The 24,881-nt window shown below is 42.0% G+C and overlaps 1 protein-coding gene across 1 annotated transcript in view; it reads left to right on the top strand.

Moving 5' to 3' along the window:
- LOC122544686 overlaps window positions 1–24,881 on the top strand; it is a 45,823-nt gene that overhangs the window by 10,046 nt on the left and 10,896 nt on the right. The window contains exons 4-14 of the mRNA XM_043683959.1: window positions 392–427; window positions 2,598–2,891; window positions 5,967–6,263; window positions 7,451–7,741; window positions 7,857–8,153; window positions 8,680–8,985; window positions 10,590–10,886; window positions 12,817–12,915; window positions 16,638–16,647; window positions 18,164–18,213; window positions 22,750–22,796. Of these exons, the coding sequence (XP_043539894.1) occupies window positions 392–427; window positions 2,598–2,891; window positions 5,967–6,263; window positions 7,451–7,741; window positions 7,857–8,153; window positions 8,680–8,985; window positions 10,590–10,886; window positions 12,817–12,915; window positions 16,638–16,647; window positions 18,164–18,213; window positions 22,750–22,796 (2,024 nt within the window). The remainder of the gene's footprint in view (window positions 1–391; window positions 428–2,597; window positions 2,892–5,966; window positions 6,264–7,450; window positions 7,742–7,856; window positions 8,154–8,679; window positions 8,986–10,589; window positions 10,887–12,816; window positions 12,916–16,637; window positions 16,648–18,163; window positions 18,214–22,749; window positions 22,797–24,881) is intronic.

Here is a 24,881-nt window from a genome sequence, read left to right as displayed (position 1 = left end):
AAAGACAGAAATTGCCGGAGAAATATAATAGGATTCGTGGCGAGAGGGAACAGCAAAAAACAGCAGTTAATGTGACAGACTATAAGCACAGAAAGTTGTGGAGAAGCTCAATAGGTCTGGAAGCACCTTTGAAGAGAAAGGGAGATTAAAAACCTAAACTACTCGCCTGGCGAGCACTCAAATTCGAAACATAATTTATCTCTAAACGTCACAAATGTGAGCCTTAATTTTAATCATTGCTTGATTTGCTTGTCTGAGAGTTACATGTTTTTAAATACGGCCGTTGAGAAGAAACAGCTGCAATAACTGTTACTTGTTTATTACCTCTATTTGTTCCTTCGTGTGATTGACATTGATATAGTAACATTGTCGTCCTTTCTATTTCCATTAGCACTACTAACCATGGCTTCTCTCGTTGTTTCTAAAGGTTAGTAAACACGTCTTGCTGCAACATTAATGGCAGTGATTGCAATATTGAAGGCAGTGTTAAAAAGCATAAATGACAATAAGTTTAAAAATATTTTTTATTTGATTGGTATTTAAGCTCTGCTTGAATGCAAAGCGAAATGACCGTCACTTCAAATAGTCCACTTTAGGCTCTGTTGTGAAACAGCTATCTCACCTTGTTGGTACCCTGACAGGACAATGCAAACAATTTGGACCTGAGTAACATATTTTACGTTCTGTTTGAACATTTTATTTTCAGTCTTGATACATCAGTAAATGTTCAGTCAACAAATCACCTTCCCTTGTCAATTCAATTAGTTAAAAGTCCACTATTATGGAAAGAAAGTTAAGTTACTATTATAGATGCATTCAGATAAGATCGTCAGAAATAAATACATGGAGTAGGTGATTCTGCCTCCATGTGTGCTCCATGGAACAATAGGATCGTCGCTGATCTGACATTCCTCAATTCACGTTCTTGAACTTTCTATTTAACCCTTGATTCGCTGACTGAAGAAGAATCTATCTATCTCTGACGTAAATGTATAAAAAGATTCTGCCTCCATATCTCTGACTTGTCAAATAATTCTTAAATAAGTCTTACAATCCTCGGAGAAAAAAAAATGCTCCTCATCTCAATCTTCAGTTGGCCTCTCTTTATTCTGAGACTGTGCTGTCTGCCCCTACACTCGTTCAGAGGGATGAGCATCTTCTCCGCATTGATCCTGTCAAGCCCCTATACGTTTCAATGAGATAATCTCTCGTTAGGAACCCCTGAGAGTCGAGTCCCAATCTGTTTAGGTTTTGCTCATAAGACATTCCCTCCAACCTAAGGATAACCCCTAAGAAGCTGGCCAAGCAGAGATGGAAATACAGAACAATAAATGGTGAAAACAAGGAGAAATCATCAAATGAAATCAAGAAAAAGTGTTTGCCATGAACATAGACAATAATAAAATGTTCTGGGGATTTGGGTTTGAATCCCACTTGACAGATGTTGAAATTTGAATGGAAAACCAAAAGTAACATTAAGAGTGTGATGATGAAACGTGTCGTTTGATCCCTGCTTTGCTAAGACCATTTATGGAAGGACATCTGTCCTCTTTACCTCGACTGGGTCTACACATGACTTCTGACGACAGTCAATGTGGTGACTGTTGCCTGCCCCATCTGGGTCAGACACTGAGAGGCAATGACAGAGTAGACGTCGAGAAGACGTTACCACTTGCTGGAGAGACGAGGATCAGAGGGCACAGTGAAGGGACGGACCTTGAGAACTGAGATGAGTAGAAATTCTTTCAGCCAGAGGGTGATGATTCTGCGGAAATCATTGCTGCAGAGGGCAGTGGAGGTCACGATATTAACGGTATTTAGGGTAGAGATAGATATGTGTTCACCATTTGTATGGTCTTAAAAAAAGGTTACAGGAGAAGGCAGGAAAATGGGTTTGAGAAACATATCAGTCATGACCAAATGGTAGAGAAAATTTATGGACCGAATGGCCTAATTATGCTCCCATGCCTTATGATTACATGGGGAAATTACAGAAAGGCAATTGATGTTCTCAGCCTGTGAATCAATTCTTTCCTTTTAAACAAAGAGTTGATCATACACACAATCCTACGGAAAGTTTGCAGTTTTCATATGCCTTAGGGAGTTTTGGACCAAGTGATGATGAATTCTCTTATTTCAGGTGATCAGAGTAAGTTTAGAATACACGACCCACTCCAAAAATAGCAACTGAAGTTCAAAGAAAATATCAATGTGTATTCCCCCACCCCCAAAACGTCTTCCACCCTTCTAGTCATTCTTGCTAAACCAATAGGGCCTATCTACTTTCTGCACAGAGGGAGAATATGTATTTCTGCCACAGTTGTAGCATCTATAGCCAGGTTTTTTCCTGACCTCGACAGAGCGACTGCATCACAGAATCCTTGCAAATAGAAGCAAAGTTTGGTTAATGTTATGAGAAACATGCTTGTTTGTTGGGGTGTGGATATCAATTCGTCCAAACTATGAAGCAAGTTTCAGCACTGGCATGCGCAACATGTGTAAAAAAAAAAGGATCTCTACCGTTTTCTTGAATATTTATTGAGTCCTAATATTCAACTTTTCTCTGTGTATGTATGTGTGTGTGTGTTGACGTGAAGGTCAAAGGAAGCCGAATATTGCCATGAAACCTTCGTTGGAAGCTGTCGTTCGAGGTGAAAACGTTAAAATTGTCTGCACGTTTCACAGCGGCTGTGAAAACTCTCGGGTTTCTCTGTTGAGAAGCAGCAAAGCAAAAGCTATTTCTAGAGCGCGGACGGCTGGCAAACTGTGTTCTGCTTCCTTTCAAATTGCCCCCAATCTGACAGAAACGTATACGTGTGTGTACAATCTGAGAGGAGCTGGGGAACAGGAAGTTTTGCAACGCAGTGATCCATTGCATCTTAATGTGATCGGTAAGTGTTTGGAACATTCGTATGAGGTAGAATTTCTTTTTCAAAAAAGAATAAATGCTTTTGTGGGAGGCATGGTTAGTAGTCTTGCGGATGACACTACATTTGGTGATATGCTCGACAGTGTAGAAGATTATAACGGGATCTTGATCAAGTGGGCCAGTGTGTACTGGGGAATGATAGATGGAGTTCAAGTCAGGTGAAAGTGAGATGTTACATTTTGTTAAGACCAATCAGGGTAAGACTTACACAATTGATGATGACGTCTTGGGGTGCATTGTCGAAAGAAGAAACCCAGAGCTGAAGGCACATAGTTCATTGGAAGTGGTATTACGGGTGGAAAGGGTGGTGCAGGAGCCATTTGGCACACTTACCTTCATCGGTCAGAACATTGAGTACATTGAGTTGGGACTTCATGTTATAGTTGTACACGACATGGATAAGTTCGCATTTGATCACCCTGCTATAGGAGAAATGTTAACAAACTGCAAATTGTACAGAAAAGATTTACAAGGATGTTCCGGAGACTGGAAATTTGGAGTTAGACGGAGCGGTTGGTTGGCTGGTACTTTTTCTCCCGCTGTGTAGGAGGCTGTGGGGCGAGCTTATACAGGTTTATATAAGCATAAGGGCCAGAGATAACGTGAATCACCAAGATATTTTCCCGGGATGGGGGAGTCCAAAGCAAGAATGCATACTTTTAAGGAGAGGGGAAAACATTAGAAGGGACCCAAGGGACGAAGAATGTGGTGCGTGTATGGAATAAGCTTCTGATGAAAATGGTGGAGGTGGATGTAGTTATAAATTGTATGTAAAAGATATTGGAAGATATGTAAAAGACATTTGGACCGATACATAGATAGGAAATGTTTAGAGTAGTATTAGTCACCCATGGGCAAATGGTACGAGTTCAGTGTAGGAAACTTGCTCAGCATGGAATTTGGGCCGAAGGATCTATTTTCATGCGGAATGACTCCGTGTCTCTATAACTCAGTGAGACACCAACTAAAAGTGATACAGATTCAAAATATGTCTGAATGATATATTATCAGGGTGTGCTTCACATGCAGCATTCGGCTTTAAATTCTAAACAAGGTGTTAATTTTAATGTTCGTGAAGTTGATCGAAAATAATTCTGCAGTTCAAACAAAACTGAGATCTTTTCACTAACTGTTTAGAAATTTATAACGTTAAGAAAGCATGGTATTTCTTAATAGATAAATAGATAGATAGATAGATCGATAGATAGATAGATAGATAGATAGATCGATAGATAGATAGATAGATCGATCGATCGACTGACAGATAAAATTTCATGCTCTAATTGACCTGAGAATGATCCAACAAGGTTGCATGTTGACAGTCTTAAGGGCAAAGGCGATGCCAAGAAAGAGATATTCAAATATTTTTAAATGTTTTTTAAAAAATATTTCCTTTCATCAGTTATGGCTGACCTTGAAAGCTGCGTCCACATGTTATTGCAGACAATGACAGAATTGTTATGATGCAGAGAGAGAGAGACCATCCACGCCATTGTGCTACATGAATATATATTATCTGGCACAACTCAATTATCTACTCCAGCTCGATTATCTAGCCCTGTTTTATTATCTAGTCCAGCTGTATTGTCTACTCTAGCTTTTTATCTAGGCAAGCTCCTTAATGTTGCCCAGTTCTATTGTCGAGGCAATATTTATAATCTACCCCAGTTCTATTATCTATGCTACCTTTATAATATAGCCCAGCTCCATTGTTTCATCTGGCTCCATTAGCCAGTCGTGCTGTGAAATCTAGTCCAGTTCTATTATCTCGTGCAGTTAAGTCCAATTATCCAGTAAAGTCCTATTACCTCGTCCAACTCTATTATCTAGCCCATCTCTATAATTTATTACAGGTCTATTATCTGGCTTAACTCTATAATCCATCCCAGCTCTATAATCTACTCTAGCTCTATTATCCAACCCAGTTCTATTATCTCGTTTGTCTCCATGTTCTAGTGTCAATCTCTTGCCTTTTCTCCATATCTCTGCAAGCTCCATTTCTATCCAAGTAACCATCTGATGTACCCTCTCCAATGCCTCAATTGAACCTGCCTCCCCAGGTAGAACGTTGCACACGCAAAATAGTTGCTAAGTAAGAAAACAAGCTTTTCTGTCTACTTGAACGCCCTTGCTTCTTTCACATGTCACCACGAATAAAGGGCCTCTCGTTTTTGTTTATTAAACCCGCTCTAATCATGGCAATCCTACCCATACAGCTCAGGATTTTGAAAAGTTTAACCACGTTCTGTGAGGATGCTTGAGAATTGTAAGTTTTACCTGTGACCACATAATCATAGAAATAATTACTTGGCGGAGTGGGCAACCAAGGGGTCGTGTCTATTAGCCGGACAGTTGGTTTGTAATGCAGGGTGACGCTCAAAAGAGGGTTCAATTCCTATATCAGCTCAGCTTATTATGAAGGATCCTCCTTTTCAAACTCTCCCCTCACCTGGTTGGGCCTAGGTTAAGCTACAGTCTCTTTATTGGAAGAAAGCATTCAGGGGCTGTGGTAAAAACACATTTAGAGTAAAGGAACCACCTAAACGCAGGTATCAATTCATTCATTTCAACTCCCTCAACATCACTGCATTTTTTTATTTCAATTGAGTGTCCATCATTCCACCTTTTGAAATCATCGACTACTTTAGTTTCAATCGCCAACTCGAACAATTAGTACAAGACAATTAGCACTTCCTCTATTCTTCAAATAAAATCAGAATCTATCGATGCATATACTTTCCCCATTGATCTTAAATCTGTGCTCATTCAAGTTTGTATATTGCATATTTGCTCTGGCCCCAAACTCCTTGTCAGCAGTGTAGAAACAGTCATTGGAGTCGAAACATTACTCTGATTTTTTCCTACAGATCGTGCCAGACTTTTTGATTTTCTGCAGTAATTTCTGTTTTTGTTTCCGACCTCCAGCATCCTCCACAGTTCTCTGCTATTTTGTTTTTGAAATTGTGTTCCGACATTTCTCTATTTTCTTTCTACTCTCGCCATGTCTTTTCTCTCTCTCTCTCTCTGTCTGTCTTAGATCGTCCTGTGACCCCATCCATTGAGTTGGATGGTGGCCTCAGCACATTCATCTTTGGACATCATGCAAAAATCAAGTGCTACCTCAGCTCCAAGTATTCGTGCTCTTCACTCTACTTACACAGAAACGGACAAAAGCTGACAAACTCGAATGTTCAAAGTGACTTCAATTACCACATGGCAACTTTTGAAATTCCAATAACCGCACGCGAAATGTTTACCTGCTCTTGCGAACTTACATTGGAGCAAAGCTTGTTGAGCTCAGAGCAGAGTTACTCAGTCTATGTAACAGTTATTGGTAAGTACTCATGGTTAACCCCTGTTAATTTTCTGTGTATTTTGCACTTTTCATTCATTCCAACAATGCAAGCTTTAATTCTCTCTTTGTATTTTCTCATGGGATGTGGGGCTCAACATTTATTGTCCATCTGCAGCTATCCACTTCAGAAGGTGGTGGTGGTGAACCGATGCATCCCATGTTCTGTAGTTAGGCCAACTATACCGTTAGAGAGGAAATTCTAATATTTCGAACCCAGCAATGCTGAAGGGAAGGGCCAAAATATTTCCAAGTCGGGATGTTGAGTGGCTCAGAGGGGAAACATGCAGAGTGTGGTGGTCCCATCTGCTGCTCTTCTTGGTCCACATAGAAGGGGCTGATGAGTTTGGAAGATGCTGTCTGAGGTTTATTGGTGAATTTCTGCAGTGAAACGTGGAGATTACAATCGGTGATTGAATTCCTCAGTGAGCTAAGCAAATGATGGAATTAGTAGATACACACTGAATCATGAACATCCAAACAATAAAGTACAGAGGACAATGCACAATGCCTTTTTTCAGAAGGGATCTGCTTATCACCTGTCTCTAACATAAGCACAACTTTATGTGATTCTACACAGTTTAGGAAGTGAAATAGCACTCTTTAATGCACAAAAGGATAATGTTTCACTTGCTTCACAATCATTGAATCTGAAGATGGCGCAGTCTATGCAAGATGTATTTTATCATAATATATTTTATATTTCTTCATTCATTTGGGCGATGTGGACGTCTCTGTCTGGGCCCACTCCATTCCCAGTTGCCCCTTTGAGAAGGTGGTGGTGAGCTGCTTTCTTTAACCACTGCAATCCACGTGCTGTTGGTAGATCCACAATGCCCTCAGGAAAGGAATTCCAGGAGTTTCATCCAGCGACACTGACGCCGATATATTTCCCAAATGGGGATGGTGAGTGGGTCAAAGGGAGTGAAGCAGCGGCCTTTGTCCTTCTAGATGGAAGCAGTTGTGCGATTGGAAAGTCATCCTTGAGGAACTTTGGTGACTTTCTGATCCGCATATTGTAGATGGTTCACCCTGTTGCTACTGAGCATCAATGGAGGTAGTGGGAGTTGATGTTTGTGGATGTGGTGCCAATTCAGAGGGGGCTGCTTTGGATTTCTCGAGTGTCATTTTTAGCCGTCAATTTGATTTTTTCCTTCAATTTCTGGCAGACAAACCACAGAAACCGAGCCTCTCGCTGAATCATTCCGAGAACATATTCATCAGGGGCGAATTGGTTAACATGACTTGCAGTGTAGATTTCCAATCGTCCTCTTACAGTTTCTACCTGTATACTGGTGAGCAGAAAACACACAGCCATTTTGCTGATCAAAATCACAGTTTCACCATTTTCGAAATTCAGGCGGCTGTGCCAGAATATTATATGTGCGAGTGTGGGATGACTGTCTCTGGGCATCGGAGATATTCAGAGCTCAGTGACAAGCTGTATTTGAACGTGGTCGGTAAGTGGAATTCACCACATATGTTTGCTCTTTCAATTTCACACGTCTTTTTCCCCCACCCCTGGGAGAATCAATGCTAACCTCCTCCATGTTTTCACTTCCTGTGTTCATCTAGAACGACCTAAAAGGCCTCGAATCAAACTCAACGCGTCTGTGAGGATATTTTTGAAGGGTGAACCCCTCAGCATCACATGTCAAGTGGACGTTCTGTACTCAGTCCGCCAGTTTTTTTTGTATAGAAGCACCAATGGCCATTCTCTTGAGGAGATCAGTGAAGACAGTGGCTCCACTTCTGTCAATTTCCAGATTGTAGCCAATGACCCAGGAGAGTACTGGTGTGCCTATCAAGCAAGAATTGCCGGGCGATTGATAGACTCGGAGACCAGCGTCTCTGTTCTCGTCCCTGTGTTCGGTGAGTTTAACAATACTTCGAATTGGTTTACCACCTTCAGACATAAGACATGAGAGCACAATTAGGCCCTTCGGCCCATCGAGCCTTCATCAATGTTCAATAGTGGCTGATGTGTTTCTTAACCCCTTTGTTTTGCCTTGTCCAAATACCCCTTGATCCCCTTACTAAGCAAGAACCTATCTATCTCTGTCTTAAATGCATTCAATGACTTGGCCTCCACAGCCTCTGCGGCGACCAGTTCCACCGATTCAACAGCTTCTGGCTTAAGAAATTGCTTCTCATCTCAGTTCTAAAGCGTCATCCATTCATTCAGATGCTGTACAAGTTGAAATATTCACTATATCCAGGCCATTCGGCATTCTGTAAGTGTCAATCACATTGCCTCCATCCTTCTAAACTCCATTGAGATAGATCCAGGGGCCTCAATCACTCCTGCAATGAAAAACATTCCAAATTGTAAACAACATGAATAGAGATTACTGTAAGTTTAGCTAGTGCACAAATTGAAACTTGAATCCCCTTTCAGATCGCCCTGCAGAACCAGAGATTTCCCTGAACCTGAATTTTACAACAGTCATTAAGGGGGAATTGCTACTGTTGACTTGCAAAGCTCCAACTCAAGATTCAGACAAGATGTTTTATTTGTACAATAATAACAACTCACTGGAAGCAGTGCCCCCTATAATCACGAAGGGGAGACAGATAGGAATATTTAACATCACGGAGACAGTGAATCCTGGAGTCGAACAATACAAATGCATGTACAGCATGGTCGTTGAAGAACGATTGATCAGTTCGAAGCAAAGCAATCCAATGATATTGACGATAAAAGGTGGGTGCCTCTAAGTTTGCACTGGATTTAGAACTTGATTGATTTAACTGAACATGTTTTCTCATAATCACATCAGGTTCACATTCAAAAATCGATTGAGATTGATTTATTCATATGCAATCCTGCACTGGTTAATTGAACAAAGAACAACGAAAATCGCAGCACAGGAACAAGTCCTTCGGCACTGCAAGCCTGCTCCGATCCAATCATCTATCTAAAACTGCCAACTATTTTCATAAGATCTGCATCCCTTTGTTTCTTGCCCATTCCCAATACTACCACCTCCACTGGCAACGCATTCCAGGTACCCACCACCGTCCGTATGCAGAACTTTACATGCATATCTCCCCTAAACCTTTCCCCTCTCACTTTGAAATCGTGACCACTAGTGATTCAATCCTCAGGAAAAAAGTTTCTTGCTCTCCATCCTGTCTACACTTATCATGATTTTTAAAATATCTATCAAACTCTCTCAACCTCCGTCTTTCCAAAGAAAATAATCCTAATCTACTCAACATCTATTTATAGCTAGCACCCTCCATACCAGGCAACATCCTGTTCAACTTCCTCTGCACCCTCTCCAAAGCATCCACATTCTTTTAGTGATGTGTCAATCAGAACTGTATGCAATATTCCAAATGTGGCCAAACCAAAGTCTTATACAACTGTACCATGACCTCCCAACTCTTGTACTTAATACCCCGCCCGATGAAGGTAAGCCGTATGCCTTCTTGACCATTCTACTGATCTGCATTGCCACCTTCAGGGAACAATGGAGCTGAACACCCAGATCTCTCTGTACATTAACTTTCCCCAGGACTTCTTCGTGTACTGTATAGTTCGCTCTTTAATTGGATCTTCTAAAATGCATCAACTCACATTTGTCCGGATTGAACTCCAGCTGCCATTTCTCTGCCAATGTCTCCAATCTATCTATATTCTGCTATATTCTCTGACAGTCTCCTTCACTATCTGCTACTCCATGAAACTTAGTGTCATCTGCAAACACAGTAATGTGACAACCTATATCTCCTCCAAATCATTTATGTATATATAGGCGCTGATTTTCTGTTCTCCTGCAAGATGTAGGTGTCACTACCTGGGCCAAGCATTTATTGCTCCCTTGTCCCTAAGCTCTGTGCACTACATTGAGAAGGTGGTGGTGAGCCGTCTTCATAAACCGCTGCTGTCCACATGCTGTAAGTTGACCCACAATGCTCTTACAGTGAGAATTCTAGGAATTTGACCCAGCCATACTGAAGGAACGGCCGACATGTTTTCAAGTCGAGATAGCGAGGGGCTCAGACGGGCTGGTGTTCCCATGTATCTTTTGCCCTTGATCTTCTAGATAACGAAGGTACTGTTCTGAGGATCCTTGGTGAACGTCTGCATTGCATCTTGCGCATGGTAAACACTGCTGCTACTGAGCGTCGGTGTTGGACGGAGTGTGTGTTTGTGGATATGGCGCCAATCTAGCAGTACCAGTAGTTATCTGATATGTATATGTGAATTATATGCTTATAGCTAAGCCTTCCCCTTCATCAACAAAATATTTTTAACGCCTGAATTTAATGGTTGATTTCCACTTTATTTTCCTGCTTTAGACCATATACTGAAACCGACTTGCCTGCTAGAGTTTCATGGTTATCCAACTGCAAAGGGTCAAAATGTCACTGTGAATTGTACAGCGCCAATTCCCTATCCTTCTATGAGATTTATTTTCTACGAGTTTTCTCAAACCCTCATTGATTCCACACAAGTGCTTTCTGGTCAGAGTTCTGCTGCCATGGATATCCTGGTCCCTCCATTTCGAAGCAAGAACATTGAGTATTCATGTCGCTATCAAGTGGACATTGGTGGGAGATGGATAGAGTCAGACACGTGTAAACTTCACCATACAGGTGAGTCGACTCCTGATTTGTGCAAAAAAAATGAATCAACATGGCAAAAAGAAGAAATAAATAAATATGAGCCCTTCTTTTGCGAAACCTTATCAGTTTTGTTTTCAGGAGAACGCCAGTTCTGTTGTGTTATGAATGATGATGAAGCACACATACTAAAAACATCATTTTTGTTCACAGATCCACGCGATTATTATGGAGCAGGAAGCGACCATTGGTTCCACCATACCTGGACTCATTCCATAGCCTAGGACCAATTTCTTGCCTTCTCTCAACCCCCACCCCCATCTCCCTGCACACACCATTTCTTTCCCATACCCCTTTCGAATGCCTCAGTTGAACGTGTTTCTACCATATTTGTAAGCAGTGCACTCTGCAGCCCAACTACTCACTGGGTGAAAAATGCTTTCCTCATTTCGTTCATTCCTGAATTCGTTTGCGAGTAAATTTAAATCTGTATCCCCGTTGTTCCTTTTTCTTCATTTTCCAAAAGAGGGAGTTGATGTTTTTGATCGATATTACGTTATCTTGAACTCAGAAACTTTAAAATGTAAGAACATCAATTTTGCGAATTAAAACAGCAGTGGTGAGGATCAAATCATAAAGTACAGAAGAGGCTTTTCGACCTATCGAGGCTTACAGTCGAAGCTACACAGAGTCTGCACTAGTCCAACTTTCCCGCACTGTACTCCATTGCCTTGAATGTTATGGGCTAACGTAGTGCCTTTATTTTAGAAAAGTGATGAGGAAGTGAGTCTGAAATTGGCGTTGGGCACGTTATTGGAAGGAATCCTAAGGGACAGGATTAACATATATTTTGAAAGGCAAAGACTGATTAGGGCTGGTTAGCACGGCTTTGTGCGTGGACATTCGTGTCTCACAAAGTTGACTGAGTTTTCTGAAAAAATTACAAAGAGAATTGATGAGGGCAGAGCACGAGACAGCACAAGCTCTTAGGTAAAAGACAAAGGACCCTCCTGGCAGAGCAGTCCAGAACTAGAGGGCAAAGGTTTGGGGTGAGAGAGGAACTATTAAAAATAGGGACTAAAGGACAACCTTTTCACCCAGTGGGTGGTGCGTGTCTGGAATAAGTAGCCAAAGGAGGTGGTGGAGGCTGGTGCAAGTATACAAATTGAAAAGGCATCTGGAGTGATAGATTGATAGGACGGATTCAACGGATATGGGCCAAGTGCTGGCAAATGGGACTAGATAAGTTTCGAATATCTGGTCAGCATGGGCGAGTTGGACCAAAGGGTCTGGTTAAGTGCTATACATCTCTGTGATTCTATGGCACTTCAAGTACTCATTCAAGGGCTATTTTTAAAATGCTGTGATGTTTCCTTCCTCAACTATACTCCTGGCCAGTGCAGTCCAGACCCCCATCACCCTCTGTGTGAAACAACCCTCAAGTCCCCCTCCAAACATCCTTTTGTTCATTTTAAAATGATGCTCTCCCCCATTGTTGTTGTTCGTTCGATCAAGGGGAACAGCTGCTTCCTATTCCCCCATCCATTACCCTCGAAGTCTTACACACCTCTAACAGGTCCACAACCTTCTCTCCCACACGGAAACAACCTGAGCTTATCCAGCCTCTCTTCATCACTGAAATGCTGCATCACAGGCAACATCCTGGGGAATCTCCTTTGCACCCATTCCATCGCAATCACGTCATTCCTATAATGTGGAGACTGGAACTGCACACAGTGCTCCAGCTGTGGCCACACCTAAGTGCTTTCCAGCTCCAACAGCATTCCCCTGTCATTGTGTATCGCAATCGGATCTGTCTCATGTTTGGAATTTAACCTGCTGAGTTATGCAATGTGTTTGAGGGTATCTGTTTTGAAAGGACTCAGAGAAGCATATACATTTATAAACTACCATTGCAACAGTATGTTATTTGACAAGACTTGTTTTTGTCAATCTGTTTCAGATGGAATTAACATGCAACTTCTGTTTATTCTGGGATCTGCCCTGCTGCTACTTCTGTTCATCTTCATTTTGATCTGCACATTGATAATTATTAAAGGAGGTATTTGCGCTTTCAATAACAGCAAGCTTTATTAAATCACGAGCGTCATCGATAAGGTGAATAGCCAAGCTCTTTTCCCCAGGGTAGGAGAGTCCAATAACTGCATGGCAGAGGTTTAAGGCGAGAGGCGAAAAATTGAGAAGGGATTTGAGGGACAACTTTTTCACACAGAGACTGGTGCGTATATGGAACGATTAGTCAGAGGAAGTTGCGATTGCAACATTTAAAATACATTTGCACAGGAACGTGAACAGGAAAAACGTAGAGGTAGGTGGGCCAAATGACGGCAATTGAGACTCTTTCAGTTTAGGGATTAATGAACTGGGATGGAGAGACTGTTTCTGGTCTGCATGACCCGATGACTCTAATATGCTCAAAAATTGTAATGTCCAATTAGTTTGACAAATGTACCACTGCATGTATCTGTTTGAAGTCTGTAGCACTAAGTGCGCAACTCATATTTCTCTGATTTGGAGTGCATTCTCCACCTTCCATCAATAAGAATGGAGATAATGCAAAGGCTAGTTGCAGGAGAAGGTCATTCGGCCCCTGGTTTGTGATGCAGAACATGTGAAGACTTTTTACGGATGACCTGGGTCGGTTAATTCAGTTGTTTCAAGATTGGAGTGTTGCTGGTAAAGCACAACAAATCAGGCAGCATCCAAGGAGCAGGAAAATCGACGTTTCAGGCAAAAGCCCTTCCTGATGATCCTGTCCTGCTGTGCTTATCCAGCACCACTCAGATCTTGACTCTGTACTCCAGCATGTGCAGTACTCACCTTTCGTCTAGTTCAGTTGTTTGGATGGTTGGTTTGCGATGCAGAGGAATGTCAGCTTTTGGGTTCAAATCCCGTCATAGATGACGTTACCATGAAGAGCTTTTCTTAACCTCTCCCCTCGTCTGAGGCATGGTGATACTCACGTTCAACTACTTCTGGAAAGACAGCAGGACTGTTGTTTTCAGGAAATATGGTGACATTACAGTAAGATCCCCAATGTCTGGAATTGATACTGATGGCATTAAATTTCCACATTCTTTGTATAAACTGTGGCACTGTGGCTCATTGGTTAGGACCTGCTGTCTCACAGGACCCATGTTCAATTCCAGCTTCTGGCGATTGCCCATTTGAAGTTTGCACATTCTCCCCGTGTCTGCTTTGGTTTCTTCCGGGTGCTCTGGTTTCCTCCCACAATCCAAAGATGTGCAGTTTAGGTGAATTGATCATACTAAATTGCCCGTAGTGTTCAGGGATGCGTAGGTTAGGTGCATTAGTCAGGTGTACTTGTCGAGTAATAGTGTAAGGGAATGGTTCTGGGTGGGTTACCTTTCGTAGGGTCAATGTGGACTTGAAGGGCCAAAAGACCTGTTTCCACACTAGGGATTCTATTTTTAAAAAGTACTGCGAAATGCTGGAGATCTGAAACACACAAAAACAGAAATTGCTGAAAAATCTAAGTAGGCCTGGCAGCAGCTGTGAGGAGAGGGAAATAGAATCCAAATCCCGTGATACTTTCTCCATTGGAAAGCAATGTGCAGATGAATTGCTTTACAGTAAAGTCATCACGGTCTTACCCAATCACAGAGCAGCTCTCTCTTACAGAGAACCAACGGGTGTTGGTTAAGCCTGTGGGTCATCATACCACAGTCAAGGGCATTGGTGGTGATGGAGAGTACTGCATAGTAACCTCAGTTGTTGTGGGAATAGGACCCACACTGTTGTCATCACTCTACCTTCCATTCATCTCACTAAGTAACGTGATATCTAAAATTTTGTACCTTTTGTTTAAATTACCTCAAGAACTGTTCTGCTTGTTCAGCTGCAGACAATTTGGCAAAATGAAATCTTTTACTAAATTTCTGAATATGATTTCAACGTTCAGCATAAGTAAACAGGTCTCTCTGACTTTTGGTTAGACCTGTATTATAAATATTTCGTCGTTGTTGACATTGCAGATGTGCCATCCTTGCATGAGTTAGAGGCAAGATATCTAAGCACTGTTCTTTTAGTTTGTGGAACAAAAGAAAGGTATATATTTTCCATTATCTTTCCTGGTGCAAATTGTGAGTGGCACGATGACTCAGTGGTTAACGTTGATGCCTTACAGTGCAAGGCGCCATGGCTTCATTACAGATTTGGGTGACTGTCACGATGGAGTTTGTATACTCTCTCTGTGACGCCATTCGTTTCCACTGGGTGCTCTGGTTTCCTCCCACAATCCAAAGATGGACACTTTAGTTGTACTGACCTTGTTAAATGGACCTGCAGTCTCCAGGAATGTGCAAGCTAGGTGGGCGAGATGTGGGAAATGCAGGGTTATATGTTGAGGTTGTACTTAACGTTGGCTGGCAAAGTTCGCAGTATCGTGTGCAGTTCTAGTTCCCGCTGCTAAAGGAAGGGTGCTATTAAGTTGGAGGAAGTGCAAATAAATTTACAGGCATGTTGTCAGGGCTGTAAGTTTTGAGTTATAAGGATAGGCTGAATCGGCTTGGAGCCTTTTCACTGGGGCATAAGAGGTTGAAGGGTGATCTTATTAAAGTTTATAAAACAATAAAGTGCAAAGATAAGGTGAATAGCGAAGGTCTTTTGACCCAACAGGATATAGAAAATGAGAGGGCATCGGTTAAACGTGATAGAGGAAAAATCTAAAAGGAACCTGAGGGGCAACGTTTTCGCACGGGGATGGTGCATTTATGAAAATAGCTGTCAGCGGAAGTGATAGATGCACGGGCGGCACGGTGGCACGGTGGTTAGCATTACTGCCTCACAGCGCCTGAGACCTGGGTTCAATTCCCGCCTCAGGCGACTGACTGTGTGGAACATTCTACCCGTGTCTGCGTGGGTTTCCTCTGGGCGCTCCGGTTTCCTCCCACAGTCCAAAGATGTGCAGGTCAGGTGAATTGGCCATGCTAAATTGCCCGTACTGTTAGGTTAGGGGTATGGGTGGGTTGCGCTTTGGCGGGTCGGTGTGGACTTGTTGGGCCGAAGGGCCTGTTTCCACACTGTAATGTAATCTAATCTAATCATGCAAGTACAGTTGCAACATTTGAAAAAATAGATAAGTACATGTATGGCAACGCTTTAGCTGTGATGAATTGGCGGACTGGGTGAGATCGTCTTGAGACTGTGGGTGCAGAATGAATGGAGCGAATGGATTCTGTTTGCACTGCAGTAATTCTTTGACTAAAAACTCTGAGTTTATAGTTGATGGAGTTTAGAAGGACATAGGGGGATCTAATTGAAACAGACAGAATACTGAGTGGCCTGAACAGAGTGGATGGTGGGAAGATGTTTACATTCGGAGGAGAGACGAAGACATGAGGGCAGAGCTTTATAAGAAAAGGAAGACCGGTTGGCAAGGAAATAAGGAGAATCTTTTTCAGCCAGAGAGTAATGATGGCTGTGGAGGTCAGGTAATTGAGTAGATTTAAGATTAAGATAGATAGGTCTTCAGTATCAAGGGGTTGAAGTGTTACGGGGAGAAAGCGGAAGAATAGAGATGAGAAGATACTTATCAGCCATGATTGAATGACAGAGTAGACGTGATTGGCTGAATGGCCTAATTTCTGCTTCTATGTCTTATTGAATCATCGCCTATCCAACCTCTTTTTGCTTAAAGTCTGTCTTCATCAAAATAAGCAGAAATATGTCTGAAATATGATTTTCGATATTTATCTGATATTTATCTCTTCTTTTATCCTATATACAAACCAAACCATTCAGGAAGGAACAGGTGAGATACAAAATTGTGTCTTGTCTTTGTTAACACAAGCATTGAGTTGCATGTTTCTTGTCCTTTTTTTGCATGCATGCATCTAATATTGACTTTTGAATAATTTGAATAATACGACCGACTGCGACCATGTCACCCAGTGCAAAAGTGTGTTATTTATTCAGAGTGATATATTCTTTGATCGCATTTCTCAGGTTGCACCATATCTCAATTTGGAACTGTACATTTGAACGAATGTTGCAGTGAAATTGCTTTCCTCGAGTAACATATGGTCTAATTTTCAAGCATTCCACGTTTCAGGAAGAATGGCAAAGCACTGGTCGGGGGTTGGGGGGGGGGGGGGGGGGGTCTACAGGAGATGTTCAGATAATTGAGTTCATTCTGATCCGTTGACTGATAGATTTGTTCCAATATTATTTGCAATCATTAATCCACGAGATGTGGGTGCTGCTGGCTAGGATATGCCCATTTCTAATAGCCCTCTGGGAGTATCATTTCAACTGTCTTCGGGACCCTTCAGTTCATCTTGTAGGTAGCTGGATCCATACTGATTAGATGGAAGGGGATTCCACTATTCTCACCCGACAAAAGTGAAAGAACCAGTTAGTGCTCCGAATCAGGGTGGTGTGAGACTCGGAGGGAAACAGGGCAGTATTCTCAGAATCCTTCTCCTCATGAAGTGTCGTAGTAGTGGATTCGCAAGGGACCATATGTCTCATGTGTCAGTCGACTTTACATTTAAAACCTTAGAAACTATTGACATGAAGTGTTCATTCCTTCCCACAATCCAAAGATGTGCAGGTTTGGTGACTTGGCCATGCTGAATTGTCCGTAGTATTCATGTATGTGTGGGTTAGGTGCGATCGTCGTGGTAAATGCAGCGTAATAGGATAGACAAATGGGTCTAGGTGGGTTATTCTTCAGAGGGTCGGTGTGGACTTATTGGGCAGAAGGGACTGTTTCCACACTGTAGGGATTCTATGATTATATGATTCGCTAAGGCCTTAAGGAGTGTAGTGGAACAGAGGGACCTTGGAGTTCAGGTACAAAGATCTCTGAAAGTGAACTCACTGATAAACAGGACAGTGAAGGAGACTTTTGGTGCACTGGTCTTCATCAGTCATTATTAAGCACATGATGACAGATTTCTTTTAAAAATGAATTAGAATTCCTTCATGGTGGGATTTGAAGCCAGACCGTAAGAATATTATTGGGCCTCTGGATTAATATTTTAGAATGATTCCACATGGCAATCCATTTCCCTGTATCCAATTGAATTTGTTCCTTATGGATTTGCGATGTACCAATAGAATATTAAATGAGTACATTGTTCTCTTGTTGTCTGTTAATTTTGTGACCTCTTCAATTGCCTAACCAAGTTAACCAGACATTCCTGATTCTTTGGCTTTTTTCACAGTTAGATAATTAGATCAACTGCTTGAACTCTGTCAATGTTGTCAGATCAGAAGAACTGAAACATAAAATGCCATTTAAAACTGTTTATTGTCGCTTTCAGGGAAGGACCTGTAACTTTGGATCAGGATACTAGGATGCACACACTCGACTGTAAGTGTTAGGATCAATTTGGTAATAATACTTAAGAGCATAGAAACAGGAGTAGGACTTTAGAATCTGTAACCTGTTCGGCCATTCATGGCTGATCTGTGGCCTAATGCCATATACCATTCTTTGGCCCCTATCCGTTCAATATTTTCACTTATCGAAATTTCCCAAATTTAAAATCAGCAACAGACCCAGCATCCACTGATGTTTGTGGAAGATAGTTCCAACCCTCCTCAACACTTTTTGTGCAGAAGTCAGAAGAAAGTTATCTAATAGTACAACGAGATCTTGATTAGGTTGGCAAGTGGGATAAGGATTGGCAGATGGAGTTGAATTTAAGTAAGTGTGAGGCGATGCATATTGCTCAGACAAACCAGAGCAGGATCTATACAGTTAATTGTAGGACCCTGGGGAGCGTTGTCAAACAGAGAGAATTCGGGGTGCAGGTACATATTTGTTTGAAAATGATGTCGCAGCTGGACAGAGTGGTGAAGAAGGCGTTTGGCACGTTTACCTTCATTGGTCAGAGCACTGAGCACAAGAACTGGGACATCACGGTGCAGCTATACAGGATATTGATGAAACTACCTTTGAATACTGTGGGGAAATTCTGCTCGTACTTTCCAATCAAAGCATGTTGTTAAATTGAAAATGGAGCAGAAAAAGATTTCAAGGGTGTAGACGGGATTCGAGGATTTAAATTATAGACTTGGGGACTTTGAGGTTGAGGGGTGACCTTTTAGAGATTTGCATATCATATGGGGAATAGATAAGGTGACTAGCCAAAGTCTTTTCCCAGGTATGGAATTCCGAAACTCGAGAGCATAGGATAAAAGTGATAGGGGAAAGATATAACAGCGACCTGAGGTGCAACTTCTTTTACTGAAGCGCGTCTAACCGTGCTGGATAATGTTATTAACTTAACTTTTTCCTGAGATCTAACATGAATGCACTGGACCAAATTCATCGATCATCTCACCTCGTTCTCGAATCCCCAACCAGTGGAAATAGTTTTTTTTAATCTACCCTGTTCCTATGTTTAAATATTTCTTTTCCATATTATATACTTTCTAACTGTCAACTAATTGTAAAACTGAATACACCTGCAAGTGTAATACTTGTAAATTCTTTGTCCTCAAGTGGGCAAACATGTTGACTTCAACAAATGTATTAGTGATATCAGTAATGTGGAGTTTCTTGCTCCTAATGCTCTCAGTCCATTGGAAATGACAAACGGATTTGGGAATATTGAACATTTAGTAATTGGCTCATGATCTGATCCTTAATAATTATGCAGAATTGATTAGTTCAACATGCAGAGTGGCCCCTATTTGAGTACCAATTGCATTTTTGAATTTCAATTGGACAGAATTCCGGCATCTAGACAATTTTTCATTCTATAGGTGTTCTCAGTAAAAATATCCATTTAACTAATGCGTCACATTTTAGTGAGAATTAGTATTTGATCATTATTACCGTGTGACTCACTGTTGCACTGTAGATTTATTCCTGGCGTTTTATTTCAATATTCATGTCTTTCAGTTTCCAGTTAATAATTACTATCAATATAAGCCAATTGATAAGAAACCTGAACAAAGTCAACAACGCCGTTCTCCTCATTTTCTTTCCTGAATTGCCCCCAAATACAGATCCAGTGATTTTATGAGATTAGGAAATGTCACACATTCTTCAGTGTTTAGTGCATGCGCACGGGACAATAATCGGCCTACAAGCCTAATGCACTACTTAATGAGATTATTGCTGATCTGATTTTATCCAGAATCGACATTCATGCATAACCACCCGCTTTGCCCCATCATAATAAACCCGCTTGGGAATCAACCATCTAACTCTCTTTGTATTAAAAAAATACTGCATGCAATGCCTTTTGAGGAAGCGAATTCTAAAGACTCATAACTCTCTGACAGAGAAAATATTTCCTCTTCTCCGTTTAAATACGCAGCTCCTTATTTTTAAACAGTGACTCCTAGTTCTACATTTCCCCACTGGGGGAAACAGCCTCTCGATATTCGTCGGGAAAGGGTACTATGTTTCAATTCAGTCACCCCTGAATATTCTGAACTCCAGAGGATACAGGGCCGAGCCTAACTAGCCTTCCACATGAGGCAATCCACTCAGTTCAGGGATTAGTCCAGCAAACGTTCTCTGAACTGCTTCTGAAATAGTAACACCCTTCTTTAAGGACAGTGAGCAGTGTATAGTACTCCAGATGTCGAAACACCAATCGCCTGTATAAACGAAGCATAACCTTCGGACTCCTGAATTCAATTGCCCTCACAATTGACCGTACTAGTATTCCTGATTACTTAATGTGCCTGCAAACGTATCTTAGATTCATGCAGGAGGACACACAAATCCTTCTGTGCCTCAGATATCTGCAACATCTCAACATATAGATGAGCTTCGTTCTTACCCTTTCTGCCAAAATGGCAAATATTACACTTTCCCACATTGCCCTCCATTCGCCACATGTTTACCCACTCACTTATTTTCTCGATCCCTTCGTAAGCTCATAACGTCCTCTTCACAAGTCACTTTTCTATTCATAATATTCTTTGTCCAATCAAAGCCTTACATAAGTTATTGCCATTTTAATTCAGGAGAAGCTAAATTCTAGAGACATTTGTAAAATGTCTCTATTTAGAGATTATAATATCCATTGGGGATAAGGTGGAAACAGTACATGCATGCATATAAATTGCCAGAAACAATCAATAAGTTCCATGATTGCTTCCTTTGGCTTTCACTAGAATAGTGTCCTATATAAATTTAACATCAATTCTACATTCATAACTGTGGCTTGAATAATAAAGGTCTACAGCACAGAAACAGACCATTCAGCCCCTTTGGAGTGCAACCATCAAAAGCAACCACCTCATTATTCTCTAATCACAATTCCCCTGCACTTGGGCCCATCGTCTTGGCATTGCAAGTGCATGTCTAAATCCTTCTTCAATGCCATGTCTAGTTTCTGCTTCTCCCACAGTCAGAGTTCCAGACACCCCATCACTCTCTGATTGGCACTGTTTATCCTCATCTCCCCTCCAAACCAACTGCGCTTTACCTTCAATCTCTGCCCCTTGCTCTCTCGTCCTTGATCCCTAATCAAGGGAAGACATTTTCTTCCAGGCTACCTTATCTATGGCCCTCATTGTCTTTTCAATCACACCCATGCCCCCCACCACATCTCCACTTCTCTAAGGAAAACAACACCAGTCTATCGAATAAAATAAGACATGCTGAATATCTAAAATAGAAGCCGAATAGGCTGGAGATACTTGGCAGGTCTGGCAGCATCTGTGGAGAGAAGGAGATAGGGAAAAAGATTTAACATTTCAAGTCCGGTTGTTTTCTTCAAGACTGGATTTGTTGAGTTGCTACAGAAATTTCTGTTTTTATCTCAGTGTACCTAATCTCTCTTCACAATTAACACTCTCTGACTCCAGATAACATCCTCTTAAGTCTCTTCTGCACCCCATCCAACGCAATCATTACCTACCTCAAATATAGCCATAGAGTCATAGAGGGGAACAGCTTGGAAACACACCCTTTGGTCCAGCCCATCCATGCCGACCAGATATCCCAACCCAATGTAGTCACACTTGCCAGCAGCCGGTCCATATCGTTCCAAACACTTCCTATTCATACACCCATTCAAATGCCTCTTAAATGTTGCAATTTTACCAGCCTCCACCACTTCCTCCGGCAGCACATTCCATACACGAACCACCATCTGCGTGAAAAAGTTGCCCCGTATTCTCTTTCATATCTTTCCTCTCTCACACTAAGTCTATGCCCTCTAGTTCTGGACTCCCCGACCCCAGGGAAAAGACTTTGCCTATTAACCTTATCCATGCCCCTCATAATTAAGATCACCTCTCAGCCTCCGATGCTCCAGGAAAAACAAACCAAGCCTGTTCAACCTCTCCCTATAGCTCCATGGTAGCACAGTGGTTAGCAGTGCTGCCTCACAGCGCCAGAGACCCGGGTTCAATTCCCGACTCAGGCGACTGACTGTGTGGAGTTTGCACATTCTCCCCGTGTATGCGTGGGTTTCCTGCGGGTGTTCCGGTTTCCTCCCACAGTCACAAAGATGTGCGGGTCAGGTGAATTGGCCATGCTAAATTGCCCGTAGTGTTAGGTTAAAGGGGTAAATGTATGGGTGGGTGGCGGGTCGGTGTGGACTTGTTGGGCCGAAGGGCCTGTTTCCACACTGTAAGTAATCTAATCTAATGTTCAAATCCTCCAACACTGGCAATATCTTTGTAAATATCCCCTGAACCCAACTGGATACTCTACCTGTGTGGCTTACTCGACGCTGTATACAACTTTTATGTTACGTCAAATCTAAAATCAAGATCAATTGTGGTGAATAAGTCAGTTAAGCTGCCACTTGTGCATCTCGTAAACCTGACACCTGTAATTGTTTCTTACGTTAGAGGTATAAGGCTGAGGAATAATATTTAGTGTGCATTGATCTATATCCTTTTTCTTTACATATATACTCATATTTTTCAGATCCAATGATCAGCTGGGATCCAACAACTGGAACTGTCCCCGAAGATGTAAGCTAATTTGTCTTGGCAGCATTTTCTACTCCTTTTCAAAATTTCACAGGGTGCAGACAGGAAAGTGGAAATGAGTTACCACCAAGACATTCCCTGATATAATTAAATGGTGTTGCCGATTCTAAGGGTCAGATGAGATAATGCTCCACCTAAATTGCAATTTATGCGATCTACCGTGCCACTGATTATGAAGGGCGATAAGACAATAGACAATAGACAATAGGTGCAGGAGTAGGCCATTCGGCCCTTCGAGCCTTCACCGCCATTCAATATAATCATGGCTGATCATTCCTAATCAGTATCCTGTTCCTGCCTTATCTCCATAACCCTTGGATTCCACTATCCTTGAGAGCTCTATCCAACTCTTTCTTAAATGAATCCAGAGACTGGGTCTCCACTGCCCTCTGGGGCAGAGCATTCCACACACCCACCACTCTCTGGGTGAAGAAGTTTCTCCTCATCTCTGTCCTAAATGGTCTACCCCGTCTTTTTAAGCTGTGTCCTCTGGTTCGGCACTCACCCATCAGCGGAAACATGTTTCCTGCTGCCAGAGTGCCCAATCCTTACATAATCTTATACATCGCAATCAGATCCCCTCTCAGTCTTCTAAACTCAAGGGTATACAAGCCCAGTCGCTTCAGTCTTTCAGTGTAAGGTAATCCTACCATTCCAGGAATTGACCTCGTGAACCTACGCTGCACTCCCTCAATAGCCAGAATGTCTTTCCTCAAATTTGGAGACCAGAACTGCACACAGTACTCCAGGTGTGGTCTCATCAGGGTCCAGTACAGCTGCAGAAGCACCTCTTTGCTTCTATACTCAATTCGTCTTGTTATGAAGGCCAGCATGCTATTAGCCTTCTTCACTACCTGCTGTACCTGCATGCTTGCCTTCATTGACTGGTGTACAAGAACACCCAGATCTCTCTGTACTGCCCCCTTACCTAAATTGATTCCATTAAGGTAGTAATCTGCCTTCCTGTTCTCGCCACCAAAGTGGATAACCATACATTTATCCACATTAAACTGCATCTGCTATGCATCTGCCCACTCACCTAACTTGTCCAGGTCACCCTGGAATCTTCTAACATCCTCATCACATTTCACCCTGCCACCTAGCTTTGTATCATCAGCAAATTTGCTAATTTGCTAATGACAAGCTAGGGAACAATAGACCGTTGAGCCTGACCTGGGTGGTGGGCAAGTTGTTGGAAGGAATGCTGAGGGACAGGATGTACATGTATTTGGAAAAGCAAGGACTGATTAGGGATAGTAAACAAAGCTTTGTGCATGGGAAATCATGTCTCACAAACTTGATTGCGTTTTTTGAAGAAGTAACAAAGAGGATTGATGAGGGCAGAGCAGTAGATGTGATTTATATGGACTTCAGTAAGGCGTTCGACAAGGTTCCTCATCGGAGACTGATTAGCAAGGTTAGATCTCATGGAATACAGGGAGAACTAGCCATTCGGATACAGCACTGACTCAAATATAGAAGACAGAGGGTGGTGGTGGAGGGTTGTGACTGGAGGCCTGTAACCAGTGGAGTGCCACAAGGATCAGTGCTAGGTCCTCTACTTTTTGTAATTTAAATAAATGATTTGGATGCGAGCATAAGAGGTACAGTTAGTAAGTTTGCACATGACACCAAAATTGGAAGTGTGGTGGACAGCGAAGAGGGTTACCTCAGATTACAACAGGATCTTGACGAGATGGGCCAATGGGCTGAAAAGTGGCAGATAGAGTTTAATTCAGAAAAATGCGAGGTGCTGCATTGTGGGAAAGCAAATCTTAGCAGGACTTCTACACTTAATGGTAAGATCCTAGGGAGTGTTGCTGAACAAAGATACCTTGGAGTGCAGGTTCATAGCTCCTTGAAAGTGGAGTCGCAGGTAGATAGGATAGTGAAGAAGGCATTTGGTATGCTTTATTTTATTGGTCAGATTATTGAGTACTGGAGTTGGGAGGTCATGTTACGGCTGGACAGGACATTGGTTAGGCCACTGTTGGAATATTGTGTGCAATTCTGGTCTTCTTCCTATCGGAAAGATGTTGTGAAACTTGAAAGGGTTCAGAAAAAATT

The sequence above is a fragment of the Chiloscyllium plagiosum genome, chromosome 50 (genome assembly GCF_004010195.1).
Source record: "Chiloscyllium plagiosum isolate BGI_BamShark_2017 chromosome 50, ASM401019v2, whole genome shotgun sequence".
Classification (NCBI taxonomy): domain Eukaryota; kingdom Metazoa; phylum Chordata; class Chondrichthyes; order Orectolobiformes; family Hemiscylliidae; genus Chiloscyllium; species Chiloscyllium plagiosum.
Note: the sequence above shows the minus strand (reverse complement) of the source record. Positions and strands in the feature narration are given on the sequence as shown.